The following is a 15,341-nucleotide window of genomic DNA, read 5'->3' on the forward strand; positions in this document are numbered from 1 at the left end:
TCTGTTTCTGTTTTGTTTATATAATCATTTGTATCATATTTTTAGATTTAAAGATAGAAAAGGAAAGTGGGCCCCTCTAGAAACTGCAAAAACAGAAACAGATTTTCCCTTCAGAGCCTCCAGAAGGGAATGAAGCCCTCACCACAACCTTGACTTTAGCCAAGTGAGACCCACGTTGGGCTTCTCACATATAGAACTGTGCATGTGCTCAGTCATGGCCAACTCTTTGCAACCCCATGGGCTGCAGCCCACTAGGCTCCTCTGTCCATGGGATTCTCCAGGCAATATTACTGGAGTGGGTTGCCATGTCCTCCCCCAGGGGATCTTCCCAACCCAGGGGTCAAACCTGAGTCTCTTACATCTCCTGCTTTGGCAAGTGGGTTCTTTACCACTCGTGCCACTTGGGAAGCCCAGATGTTCCTTAACTATCCACAAAATACATGAATCCACCGCTGACCTGGCAGACGGTGCCAGCAACCTCTTCTGCAAAGGCTTCCCTGGTGGCTCAGATAGTAAAGAATCTGCCTGTAATGCAGGAGACCCAGGTTTGATCCCTGGGTCGAGAAGATCCCCTGGAGAAGGGAATGGTAACCCACTCCAGTATTCTGGCCTCGAGAATTTCACGGACAGAAGAGCCTGGCAGGTTACACCCATGGGGTCACAAAGAGCCGGACATGACTAACGCTGCACTGCTACTACTAGGTGGGAAAGAATTCATTTGCCAGCTGTAGAAAGAGACAAAAAAATCTCTAAAGAGTTTCCCAACAGTGCTTCACATCAGAAGTCACTACTCCCAGGTAGATGCACCTTATACAAATGTAAGGTAATTAACTTGTGATGTTTTAAGCCACCCAAGTTTGTGGTAATCTGTTACAGTGTCAGTTGAAAACTAATATGCTGATGCTTAACCATTTATGAGCCATTAATACAACCATAATCATTAAAAAAAAGACTATAATCAATTTAAGCAACCAGATAATAACATTTACTTTGGAAATGCAAATCTGTTTCGAAGTAATAAAAACAGAAGCACACAGATTCCTTGGCATAAAGAAAGATGGAAAAGTAAATATCTCAGAAGAATGTTTTTCATCTTCCACCAGCATACTAGAAGAGAAAGAAAATAAACAAAAAGAACATATCAATCTAAAGGATAAATTAAGAGTTTTAAAAATTCTGCTTAGAATAGCCTTCCAGGAGAAGTTTGGGGATCACTGTGCTTAAAGATCTATAAGAAACACAGTGATGTTTTATATACCTGGATGGCTTAGTTATATACTAGCCTGATGACAAGAGCCTAGACTAGACCGTCTCTCATAGTCTCCTCCAGCCTAAATATTCTACACAGATTTGACTCTGTTCAGATTTCAGTGCCACAAATATTTATTGCCTGTCTACTCAATGTAGGTCATTCTGGTATGAATAACCAAAGAAAAAGACATAAACTTTAAAAGTTCACAGTTTAATCGTGAACCAAGGTTAAACAATCAACCATATTTAAATGACAGTGAGAATAATTGTAAGGGATGGATAAGTGATATAATGATTAAAAATCATTCAGTTAAGTTCAGTCGCTCAGTCGTGTCTGACTCTTTGTGATCCCATCAATTGTAGCATGCCAGGCCTCCCTGTCCATCACCATCTCCCAGAGTTCACTCAAACTCACGTTCATCGAGTCAGTGATGTCATCCATCCATCTCATCCTCTGTTGTCCCCTTCTCCTCCTGCCCCCAATCCCTCCCAGCATCAGAGCCTTTTCCAATGAGTCGACTATTCGAATGAGGTAGCCAAAGTACTGGAGTTTCAGCTTCAGTATCATTCCTTCCAAAGAACACACAGGGCTGATCTCCTTCAGAATGGACTGGTTGGATCTCCTTGTAGTCCAAGGGACTCTCAAGTCTTCTCCAACACCACAGTTCAAAAGCATCAATTCTTTGACACTCAGCTTTCTTCACAGTCCATCTCTCGCATCCATACATGACCACTGGAAAAACCATAGCCTTGGCTAGACAGACCTCTGTTGGCAAAGTAATGTCTCTGCTTTTTTAATATGCTGTCTAGGTTGGTCATAACTTTCCTTCCAAGGAGTAAGCATCTTTTAATTTCATGGCTGCAGTCACCATCTGCAGTGATTTTGGAGCCCAGAAAAATTAAAGTCTGACACTGTTTCCACTGTTTCCCCAGATGCCATGATCTTAGTTTTCTGAATGTTGACCTTTAAGCCAACTTTTTCACTCTCCTCTTTCACTTTCATCAAGAGGCTTTTTAGTTCCTCTTCACTTTCTGCCATAAGGGTGGTGTCATCTGCCTATTTCAGGTTGTTGATATTTCTCCCGGCAATCTTGATTCCGGCTTGTGCTTCTTCCAGTCCAGAGTTTCTCATGATGTACTCTGCATAGAAGTGAAATAAGCAGGGTGACAATATACAGCCTTGACATACTCCTTTTCCTATTTGGAACCAGTCTGTTGTTCCATGTCCAGTTCTAACTGTTGCTTCCTGACCTGCATATAAGTTTCTCAAGAGGCAGGTCAGGTGGTCTGGTATTCCCATCTCTTTCAGAATTTTCCACAGTTTATTGTGATCCACACAGTCAAAGGCTTTGGCATAGTCAATAAAGCAAAATAGATGTTTTTCTGAAACTCTCTTGCTTTTTCCATGATCCAGAGAAAACTCTGCCTTTTCTAAATCCAGCCTTGAACATCTGAAAGTTCACAATTCACATACTGTTGAAGCCTGGCTTTGAGAATTTTGAGCATTACTTTGCTAGCGTGTGAGATGAGTGCAACTGTGTGGTAATTTGAGCATTCTTTGTCATTGCCTTTCTTTGGGATTGGAATGAAAACTGACCTTTTCCAGTCCTGTGGCCACTACTGAGTTTTCCAAATTTGCTGGCATATTGAGTGCAGCACTTTCACAGCATCATCTTCAGGATTTGAAATAGCTCAACTGGAATTCCATCACCATCACTAGCTTTGTTCGTAGTGATGCTTTCTAAGGTCCACTTGACTTTACATTCCAGGATGTCTGACTCTATGTGAGTGATCACACCATCGTGATTATCTTGGTCATGAAGATCTTTTTTGAATAGTTCTTCTGTGTATTCTTGCCACCTCTTCTTAATATCTTCTGCTTCTGTTAGGTCCATACCATTTCTGTCCTTTATCGAGCCCATCTTTGCATGAAATATTCCCTTGGTATCTCTAATTTTCTTGACGAGGTCTCTAATCTTTCCCATTCTGTTGTTTTCCTCTATTTCTTTGCATTGATCTCTGAGGAAGGCTTACTTGTCTCTCCTTGCTATTCTTTGGAAGTCTGCATTCAGATGCTTATATCTTTCCTTTTCTCCTTTGCTTTTCACTTCTCTTCTTTTCACAGCTATTCCTAAGGCCTCCTCAGACCGCCATTTTTCTTTTTTGCATTTCTTTTTCTTGGGATGGTATTGATCCCTGTCTCCTGTACAATGTCATTATCAAATATCTTAAAAATCAATAAAAATAACTAATGCATTCTTACTGATAATAAAATAAACAACAGTATCATTGGTCAACACTGCATATTTCCAAGCATCAATTTATTACAATGAGAATTTATCTTGTATTTCCTAAACACTGTATATGGAAAGTGAAAAAGTAAATAAAAGAAAATTCTTCTTTATTTATTTATTTTTTTAAAGTTATGTTGCATATTTAACCTAATTCAACACATATTTATTTGACCATGAGTATCTGTAAAGCAATGTATTCAATGTTTTTCATATTAAAAGGATTAAACTGCTATAAATCATGCCTTTAAGATTTTTTCCATTGAGATAAAGATGGCACATTTATATTTCTGTGATTTCATATAAAAGTTCAAACAAGTTCTAGAAGTTGATTCATTCTGCCATTTCAGCCTTTTTATAGCTTCCAGTCTTGTATTATAGAGATGAGAAAAACAAACAACATTTCTCAGACTCCGCTTCAGTGACAGTCACAGAACAGAAGATGACTTAGTTTCTACCAATAAGACACACACCACCATCATTTGGATGCAAACATTACCAAGCTGAAGTAATTAGTATTTGCTGATAGTCATGACTGGAGAAGGAAACGGCAACCCACTTCTTCTTTAATATAGAATTTCAGTTAAAAAATGCATAAAGAATGATAGAATTAGATTCCTTCTAAAACGTAAAAATTGCCATTTTACAACCTCTGTATAAAATAATGGATCTGGGCCGTGACCATCAATAGATGCTAAAACCATTAAGTGAAAATTTGATGATGAATTTTATAACAGCAGGGTCAGGCTGAGGTCACCTAAACATAACAAACAGTATTAACATTACTAAGTATGACACCAGCCATTATATACCTCTTTTGTGAGTTGTTAGGAAATAATACCGCCTAAAAAGTATTCTTTCCTGAAAATGCTTAACCCAAATCTAATACAGCCTCCAAATCAAAATAGCTTTCACAGGAAATACCAGGATAGAGGAACCAGTTCAAAAATACATGGAAGCAGCCAGGTAAATACAGAATGTGGACCAGAATATATAATCAAATTTCTCTAGCAAATCAATGACATTTAAAGAGAGAAGGGAGAGAGGACTGACTTATGATATGGTAACAGTCAACCCTAATATGTAGACCATATAGGATCCTGATTAAAAAAAGAAAGAGCTCAAAGAGGGCATTTTTAAAGATGACCAGAGAAATTTAAATATGGATTAGGCATAAAACAATATAATGGGATTATTGTTACAATATGATAAAAGTAAGACATTACTAAAAATATTTTTTTCTGTTAGAGATGCATACTGAAGTGCTTAAAGACTATACAAATATAATATCTAGCTATGGTTTAAAATACCTATATGAGCAAATATGAGGAATACATGGAAAGAGATGATAAGCAAAATAGTGACAATATTCAAGTTGCAACATTATACACAAGAGTCATTATAGGTTTCTTTCTTCTTTTATGTTTGAATTTTTTCATAATAAGAAGTTTTAAGAGTTGAAACAAATAAAAGGGCACCTATTCCATTTGACCATCCCTCATTACTGAATCAATAAAAGCTTGATATATTTGTGCTAGAAATTTTCTTTATAGTTTTCTACATATATTTTTCATTAGCAATCTGACTTCTGTCACGTTAAGATAGGATGCCTTCTGCCTTATAAGGCAAGGATGTTTATTATTAACCAAATTTTCAATCTATATAACCAAGGATAAAAATTATGATAAATAAAATGTTACTTCTAATGCTCAATAAATAAAGGACAGTGTATCTATTTGTATAGGGATATATGTATAGCTCCCAGACATTTTTTATATTAATAGTAAAGAGTGGATATGTTGAAGGAATATTTGCAAATTTTTAAATTCCTTATGGTTTATATGATCAAGATTAATGTTTTTACATTTGTCAAAGTGCCTAATTCTCAAATTTTAGGGGGTAACAAACTGATGTGTTTGCTTTTAATGTGCCCATCTTGTGTAAAATTTAGCATAGGCATTTATAACTAATAATGTTACTCTCTTGCCTAATTTTAAAGTACAAGAGAGACTTATCTATGAGAACCTCTCTGTGAGAAAGAGCTGTAGGGCAAAAGTGATTCATCTTTAACTTTGCTGCATATATGCACAAATATTAGATCTGGTATATAGTAGTTCATGTTACAGGATTAAACTTCAAAGTTTATGGAAAAGCTATTTAGCAATAATTGTAGCAGTAGAGCAAAATACAAACCTAATCTTAGTCTGTTCAGGAAGACTTTGACAGCATTCTAAGCCAAGGATTCCTTTTTTTTTTTTTTTTTTTTAATTATCCTTTAAAATGTTTTATTTGCAAATCTGGAGAAGGCTTGACATGCTCACATCCTCAAATTACATTTAATGTGATTAAAATATTTTTAAAGATTTAAAATTTTATAACACAAATACACGCTTTAACCTTTTGTCTGAAATACTATAAAGTTTAATGTAATATTAATGCTTTGTCTTTTCTTTTTAAAGGTAGCTTGTCATGCAGAGACACCCATAAAGCTGAAGTTGATATTTTCTACCAGAAGAAAGTAAAGACACAGCAGGAAGGAAAATTAATCCACATAAACAAGCTATGTTACAGAGATTTAAGCCCAGTTATTTTAACTATTTTTTCCCTATCCAAGCTTAGTTATATGGTCAGGAATTGTTGTATAATGGCAATGATTATTTCTGCAGTATTACATACTTTTTGATGTAAAGAATTGTGCTACGGGTCACAAGAATTTTGATGTTTTGTATTTATGTCATTTGGTTCAGCTGAGGATATAGAAAAAAAAAATGATGCTTCAGGATTTATGTATCATGTAACATGCGTTACCTGTTACCTCTTCTTCCTATGCCTGAAATCCAAACATCTTACCGACTATGGCCTCAGTGTATTTCCCTTCGGCAGGAAGAGGGAAGTACTGGTTTGGTGATAAGTTACTGCCATATCCCAGGAGAAAACCTTCCAGTTTTACATTAGGACTTGGACGCAGGAACTTCAAGAAGATGGAGTCACTTGTGGTATTGATGTGGACCTTCAGGTTTGGCCTTTTACCTAGAGATGGGAATGAAAATATCGGTGGCTGTTACTTTACCTCTTTAGCATCCCAAGACAAATTTGGACAAAGGTTAGTGGTGAGAGGCCTTGTTACTGGAAAGCATGATATCTAGCGACTAAGGATAACAGCACACCCACCTAAATAGCTAAAACACAGGTAATTTTGAGACCAAAATAAACAGACAATAACATATAAAGCAGTCTAGAATACAAAGTGGGCTTCCCTGGTGGTTCAGTCGGTAAAGAATCTGTCTGCAATGCTGGAGACCAGGGTTCGATCCCTGGGTTGGGAAGATCCCCTGGAGGAGGAAATGGCAACCCCCTCCAGTATTCTTGCCTGGAGAATCCTATGGACAGAGGAACCTGGCGGGCAACAGTCCATGGGGTCACAATAGTCGTACACGACTGACTAAACCACCACCACCAGAATACCAAGTACTGTCTGGTAAAAAGGATATGAAATTTCTTACTGGTAAATTAAATTACCACACTTTGAAACCCCCAGCCCCTCAGTGCTGGTCTCTAGCCATAACCGCATAGGACTTAGTGATTAATAGAGTTGAAAAGGGAGGGAGGTGCATAAGTTTTGGTTTAGGAGTAACTAGATGGTGGAGTAGATTTTCTAAAAGGAGCAGGATAGAGAGAAAAGATGATTAGTTCTGTTTGGAGATTGCTGGGTCAGTGAGACAACTCCATGGAAATGTCCAACAGTAAGGTGACTAAGAGTGATGCTCAGAAAGGGGGCCCAGATCCATCTGAGTGTCATTAGTTTATAAATGATCACTGGATGAACTTCCCTAGAGAGACAGCAGAGTAAGGAGGGAAACCCCATATTTTCAAGGCAGTATTATTGTTATTTTTTAACTATTAAGCAGCAGGGACAGACAGTCATACTACCCAAAGGTCTTGACCAAACAGTAAGGAAACAGCACTGTTTTTTGTCTTTGGGGCCAGAAGAAGCTGGGTTCAAACCACTTCTGCCACATACTGTCCATGGTGCCTCTGGCTGATCACTAACATGTGCTTGTCTTGTTTCCTGATTTATAAATTATGGATAATGGATAATGATGTCTACTTTGACAGATTGCTGACAAAGGTTAGTGCAAATGGCACTATCTTAAAGCTGATACACAGTAATTGGTCAATAATTGGTTACTTAATCAGGTCCATCCAAAACCCTTTAGTCACAGTTTAGAAATCCTAAGAAAGGCTTTGTTAGGTTTTTGTAAGTTCATGTCAAACAAATTTGGCAACAAAACTCAATCCGAACTGTCATGAAGCCACATAGTACTTCTTTAATCTCACTGTTCAGTCAGTGTGATATAAAACAAACATTGTTTTTTTACAACCATACATTAGCTTCTGCTGTACCACAATGTGAATCGGTTATACACAGACATGTCCACACTTTTTAGATTCCCTCCCCACTTAGGTCACCTCAGAGCATTCAGTAGAGTTCCTTGTGCTATACAGTAGGTGCTATACAGTAGTTATCTATTTTATATATAGTAGTGTGTATATGTCAATTCCAGTCTCCCAATTCATCCCACCCTCCCTTTCCCTCTTGGCAACTATATGTTTGTTTTCCACATTTGTATCTCTGCTTCTGCTTTGCAAATAAGTTCATCTGTACTATTTTTCTAGATTCTAATTGTAGAAATTTTAATCCTATAATTAAATGTGCTTAATTAAAGGGTGCTGATCAAGACCCCACCGAAGAGGTTACTTAATACATGGTCTAGGCATCCTAGTACAATACCAAAATCCAAAGATTTTTCTGAATTCCAAAGTATGTCTGACTCTGAGAATTTTAGATAAGAGATTGTGGACCTCAATTATTTTCTTTCATTATTTCACTGGGATTTTACATTTTTAAAATACTTTACCTATTGGGAAGACTGTATTTACTGACCTAATAATTCACAGTCCATTTCTCATTAATCAAAGACTTCTATGTATACCAGTCAGCACTCTAAATACCATGGATTTCCTGAATCTATCACACTAAATTTACATTACTCCACTCAAAAATCATCCTGAGCCACCTCAATATAGCCACACAGAAGCCTTCCTTCAGGCCTTTGAAGAAATAAAAACAGCCCCCTCTTGGAGACTGACCAGGCGGTGGGAACCACTCTTACTTCAGTAGCTGGTACTGCTATACCCAGGCATGTGTATAGTACTTTGTACTTCACCAAAATTTGATGAAATTTCTACAGTTTCTTGGTTCTCTGATTGCTATTCCTACATTTGCAGCAAAATTGAAACCCAGAGATACTGAGTGGTTTATCCAAAAGTCTGAGGAAGACCATCCCCGGCTCACCTCATCCAGTTCTCTTACCACACAAGTGACAGGGTGGCCACACCTCCATCACTCAGCTGGTTAAGTGCAGGGTCAAAACCAAATCTTAGGTTCTCACTAGGCTGGATTTTCTGCTCTCAGTTGTGTTTTTTTTTTTTTTTTAATTTATTTTTAATTGAAGGAAAACTGCTTTATAGTATTGTGTTGGTTTCTGCCAAATATCAACATGAATCAACCACAGGTATACCTATGTCCCCTCCCTCTTGAACCTCCCTCCCACCTCCCTCCCCATCCCACCCCTCTAGGTTGTTACAGAGCCCCAATTTGAGTTCCCTGAGTCATACAGCAAATTCCCAATGGAATATTATATATTCCCAATATAATAATGTATGCTTCCATGCTCTCATTTTTGCTAAGAATTTTATCATGACTCAGTTGCATACAAAGTAGCTAATCCCCATACTGTAATGTTCAAATTGATGCTAACTGCTAATGTTTTGTCCTAACTTCACAAGATTTTGACAATGTGATATAGATAGATAATCTCACATGTCTAACACAGATTTTGGCCAAGCCAATTTTCCCCGTCTTAGTTACATGCCTAGATGAACTCTACAGTTGTCCATCTTGCTCAGTGGAATGGAACAAATCTAAATCAAGCACATACTCTGCTACCTTGTAAGGTTATCACATCTCATGATAAATCAAAAAACCAGCTGGCCTGTTTCCAACACCTTGTTGGGAAGAAGCGATTAGGAATCTTTATGTACTTTGGCTGCACTCTTGTTGGGCTAAGAGCTAAGAGTCACAACATCATCACATTAGACCTTTGCTCACAGATGTACCAAGTTATTCCTCCCCTTGGGAAGTGGGAAGGATGGCTGCCCCAAATGAGAAAAAGGAAGGCTGTAAACAGAATTACTAACAAAAGTGGAAATGTTATTGCTTCCTCTGCCCAGCATTTTCATAACTCCAGTCTTTCTCCCTTTTGCTAATAATTCATGTCAATAAATACATCAACACCATGTAACTTTTAAAGTTAATTGGCATTTATCTAACTTACTTTCTCCAAAATTCCAACTCATACTACACTCTAGAGCTAAACTTTTAAAGCTCCTGAGAAAGAAAAAAGCACACAAACAAATCTATTCTGAAAACAGCACACAAACTTCATATTCTGAGACTCTCTTCCCAGTTCCTTATGGGAAGTAGGAACTCAAATTCCTTCATTACCTTGCTATGTATGAATACAGTCTTTAAAAAAATTTTTTTTATTGAAGTATAGTTGATTTACAATGTTGTGTTAGTTTCAAGGATACAGCAAAGTGAATCAGTTATACATATAGATATGTACACTCTTTTTACATTCTTTTTTCCATATGGGTCATGATAGTGTATTGAGTAGAATTGAGTAGGTCATTATTATCTGTTCCTTCTCAAAATCTCTCATTGGTCTTTGCCTAGTATAAATCTTCTCATATTCTTCAATGCATACAAGACCTTGGCCCTACAGCTATGCTCACATTGTCACCCAGCATGGCTTCTACAAACACCCCATTTTCTCACTCAGTTATGACCCCATTGACCCTTTAGAGCTCAACAAAATGGTTAAGCAATATTTTGTCCTTTTCATCTGAATAAGTTTCTCAAGTGTCCCTTCAAATGAATGTTTGGACTAATATTTGAGTTTACATGCTTAAAAAATTTCCCTGGTATTTTAGGGTAATTCTCAGGGCATCCTATAATAATTTTTAACCTTTGATAAATTTATCTTCACTCTGCATCACTCTGGCTTAAAGGTCTGGAACACTAGTCATGTAATAACTTTTATCTTTCAAAAGTTAGCATGAAGAGCTCAGGTGAATGATATAAATAGAGATAATAATAATAAAATGTACAACATGATACAAGCTTAACTAGGAAAACATTCATTGTTCAGTTCAGTTTAGTTCAGTCGCTCAGTCGTGTCCGACTCTTTGCAACCCCATGAATCGCAGCACGCCAGGCCTCCCTGTCCATCACCAACTCCCAGAGTTCACCCAGACTCACGTCCATTGAGTCAGTGATGCCATCCAGCCATCTCATCCTCCGCTGTCCCCTTCTCCTCCTGCCCCCAGTCCCTCCCAGCATCAGAGTCTTTTCCAATGAGTCAACTCTTCGCATTCATAAGTGGCATATATATTGCCCAGGAAAGCCCAGGAATACAGAGAAATGAGTACTGGAAGAACATTTTATTGCATCTTAAATGAGAAACAAAACATATACCAATTAAGAGCGAGATAAAATGAAGAATATGAGCATTTCAGGAAAGCAATACTAGAATGGCTGGAAGAGAAAAAGATTGCATGTTGGCAAAGTAGAACTTTGGATCTATGACAGCTGTTTCTAATCCTCCACAACACCCTAGGGTATCTCTATGTATTCCAAATGGGGTTGTGAAATTCTAAAAGAAAAAGAATGCCTTTCGAAACAAAATTAGAATTAATCCCCTTTTAGTTTTTAAAAAATATACATGCCCTGTGGCATTAAAACAGGAAGGAAGGTAGTGAAATGAGAAAATCAGACAAAAGAGAGTGCTACAAGTTCATAGAACCCTCTGGATCAACCAGAGGAGACAGGCTGCTCTTGCCGTAAGCACAAGTGCTAAGCAGACATTTAGTGTTAACCCCAGAATTCTGAGTGGCTGTGGCCAGTTTATGCACATGGACATCATCAGATGGTCAATACCAAAACCAGATTGATTATATTATTTGTAGCCAAAGATGGAAAAGCTCTGTACAGTCAGCAAAAGAAAGACCAGGAGCTGACCATGAAAAATCATGATCTGAGGATCATGAACTCCTTATTGCAAAATTCAGACTTAAATTGAAGAAAGTAGGGAAAACTGCTAGACCATTCAGGTATGACCTAAATCAAATCCCTTATAATCATACAGTAGAAGTGAGAAATAGATTCAAAGGATGAGATCTGATGGACAGAATGCCTGAAGAACTATGGACTAAGGTTCCTGACTTTGTACATGAGGCAGTGATCAAGACCATCCCCAAGAAAAAGAAATGCAAAAAGGCAAAATGGTTGTCTGAGGAGGCCTAACAAAGAGCTGAGAAAAGAAGAAAAGCTAAAGGCAAAGGAGAAAAGGGAAAATATATCCATTTGAATGCAGAGTTCCAAAGATTGGCAAGGAGAGATAAGAAAGCCTTCCTCAGTGATCAATGCAAAGAAATAGAGGAAAACAGTAGAATGGGAAAGACTAGAGATCTCTTCAAGAAAATTAGAGATAACAAGGGAACATTTCATGCAAAGATGGGCACAATAAAGGACAGAAATGGTATGGACCTAACAGAAGCAGATAGTAAGAAGAGGTGGCAAGAATACACAGAAGAACTATTCAAAAAAGACCTTCATAACCCAGATAACCATGATGGTGTGACTACTCACCTAGAGCCAGACATCCTGGAATGCAAAGACAAGTGGGCCTTAGGAAGCATCACTACGAACAAAGCTACGGGAGGTGATGGGATTTCAGTTGAGCTATTTTAAATCCTAAAAGATGATGTTATGAAAGTGCTGCACTCAATGTACCAGCAAATCTGGAAAACTCAGCAGCGGCCACAGGACTGGAAAAGATCAGCTTTCATTCCAATCCCAAAGAAAGGCAATGCCAAAGAATGTTCAAACTATCACACAGTTGCACTCATCTCACACACTAGCAAAATAATGCTCAAAATTCTTCAAGCCAGGCTTCAACAGTATGTGAACTGTGAACTTCCAGATGTTCAAGGCTGGATTTAGAAAAGGCAGAGGAACCAGAGATTAAATTGCTAACATTTGTTGGATCATTGAAAAAGCAAGAGAGTTTCAGAAAAACATCTATTTTGCTTTATTGACTATGCCAAAGCCTTGACTGTGTGGATCACAACAAACTGTGGAAAATTCTGAAAGAGATGAGATTACCAGACCACCTGACCTGCCTCCTGAGAAATGTGTATGCAGGTCAAGAAGCAACAGTTAGAACTGGACATGGAACAATAGACTGGTTCCTAATTGGGCAAGAAGTAGATTAAGGCTGTATATAGCCACCCTGTTTATTTAACTTATATGCAGAGTACATCATGCAAAATGCCAGGCTGGATGAAGCACAAGCTGAAATCAAGATTGCTGGGAGAAATATCAATAACCTCAGATATGCAGATAACACCACCCTTATGAGAGAAAGCGAAGAACTAAAGAGCCTCTTGATGAAAGTGAAAGAGGAGAGTGAAAAGTTAGCTTAAAACTCAACATTCAGAAAACTAAGATCATGGGATCTGGTCCCATCACTTCACGGCAAGAAGATGGGGAAACAATAGAAATAGCCCGACTTTATTTTCTTGGGCTCCAAAATAACTGCAGATGGTGACTGCAGCCATGAAATTAAAAGATGCTTGCTCTTTGGAAGAACAGCTATGACCAAACTAGACAGCATATTAAAAATCAGAGTCATTACTTTACCAGCAAAGGTCCATATAGTCAAAGCTATGGTTTTTTCAGTAGTCATGTACAGATGTGAGAATTGAACTATAAAGAAAGAAAGCTGAGCACTGAAGCATTGATGCTTTTGAACTGTGGTGGATACACAGACAATAAGGAGCACAATAAAGGAGCTCCAAGGAGATCCAACAAGTCAATCCTGAAGGAAATCAGTCCTGAATACTCATTGAAAGGACTGATGCTGAAGCTGAAACTCCAATACCTTGGCCACCTGATGTGAAGAACCAACTCACTGGAAAAGACCCTGATGCTGGGAAAGATTGATGGTGGGAGGAGAAGGGGACAACTGAGGATGATATGGTTGGATGGCATCACTGATGTTATGGACATGAGTTTGAGTAGGTTCCAGGAGTTGGTGATGGACAGGGAAATCTGGCATGCTGCTGTACATGGGGTTTCAAAGAGTCGGATACGACTGACTGACTGAACTAAACTGTGGCCAGTTTCAATAAAACTCTGTAAAGAAACATAGCCCAAACATGACATGCTTAGGTAAGCCAGCTGAAGTACCATGGACAACCAGTCACTGATCTGTGAGAAAGGAGTTACCATCACAACCTATTCAGGGAGGAATTCTTTCATGTCTAATCTCTCTTCACGTTATCTTAACACTTTCAAAAAAATTTTAGAATGTGGTATATATTGTTTATATGAAGTTGGTCAAGTTGATAAAATCATTTCAAGAGAAAAACTTCAAAATACGAAAGTTATCTTCTCATCTAAAAAGTTTCTATTAGTGTAGGAGCAAGAAATGCCACAGCACCAGCTCTCGATGTTGTAAAGTACTAAATAACAAGTTTGGGAACAATCAGATTAGAATTTATTTCCACAAGATATTAAGTAAAAGAATAGCTATAGTAATGATGTCAGTAAAATAATGACTAAATTGTTTCAGGATTAAAATAATAAACCATATTTCTTACAGCATGTTCTTTCTTTGCACGCATTCTATTGACTCTGTCAACCTGTATACTTTCTCAGTCACTTACTTTGTTGTACAAAGTCAAATTTTCTAAGGCATCAAAATCATTAAGTCAAACATCAAACGAATCCGCCACAGGTATACATATGCTCCCCATCCTGAACCCTCCTCCCTCCTCCCTCCCCACACCATCCCTCTGGGTCGTCCCAGTGGCAAAACTAATACAGTGTTTCAGGTTTAAAAATAAAATAAAATAAAAAAATAAAAAAAAATAAATAAGATTTCTCAATAAAAGAACAGAAACCTCAAAAAAAAAATCATTAAGTCAATTCTCATCGGTTCAGATATGACATATAGATTAAAAAACTGATAAAATGGACTTGGCCAAATTTTAGTTTTGAACTTTAAAAGGACTAACAAGAAAAAGAAAAAGCTAATTGCAGATTGGCAGAAAATATTTGCAATACATTTACCTAATAAAGGACTTGTATCCAGAATATTTAGAAGAATTCTTTCTACTGAATAAGAAAACAGAGTGTTTAAGAATAAATGGCAGAAGGTTTGAATACATCCCTCACTAAAGGAGATATATGATAACCGACAAGCACATGAAAAGGTAACATCAGGGTTGTCTGATGTTTCCAGAAAGGGTCAAATAGTAAATATTTTAGGCCTTGCAGGCTAGATATTCTCTACTGCAGCTATTCAACTCTATCATTGTACTACTAGAGCACCTATAGATGTTATGGAAACAAATAGACATACTTGTGTTCCCATTAAATTGTATTTGTAAAAAAATAGGCAGTTGGCTGGATTTGACCCCTTGGTCATAGTTTACCAACTCCTGGTCAACACCCTTAATCTTCAGGAAAATGCAAGTTAAAACCACAATGAGACACCATATACGTAAAAATGGCAAAAATGAAGACTGCACGTAACAAGTGTTATGCAGAGTTTGGAGCAACTGGAACTGTCTGAGCAACATTCTGAGTGTGAACATCAAATATTTCAT

The 15,341-nt window shown here is 37.6% G+C and overlaps 1 protein-coding gene across 19 annotated transcripts in view; it reads right to left on the minus strand.

Moving 5' to 3' along the window:
* Nucleotides 1-15,341, minus strand: part of ABI3BP (ABI family member 3 binding protein) — a 298,503-nt gene that overhangs the window by 201,996 nt on the left and 81,166 nt on the right. For all 19 annotated transcript variants that reach the window (XM_055567939.1, XM_055567955.1, XM_055567954.1 and 16 more), the window contains exon 2: nucleotides 6,393-6,572. In XM_055567939.1, the coding sequence (XP_055423914.1) occupies nucleotides 6,393-6,572 (180 nt within the window). The remainder of the gene's footprint in view (nucleotides 1-6,392; nucleotides 6,573-15,341) is intronic.

The sequence above is a fragment of the Bubalus kerabau genome, chromosome 2 (genome assembly GCF_029407905.1).
Source record: "Bubalus kerabau isolate K-KA32 ecotype Philippines breed swamp buffalo chromosome 2, PCC_UOA_SB_1v2, whole genome shotgun sequence".
Taxonomy (NCBI): domain Eukaryota; kingdom Metazoa; phylum Chordata; class Mammalia; order Artiodactyla; family Bovidae; genus Bubalus; species Bubalus kerabau.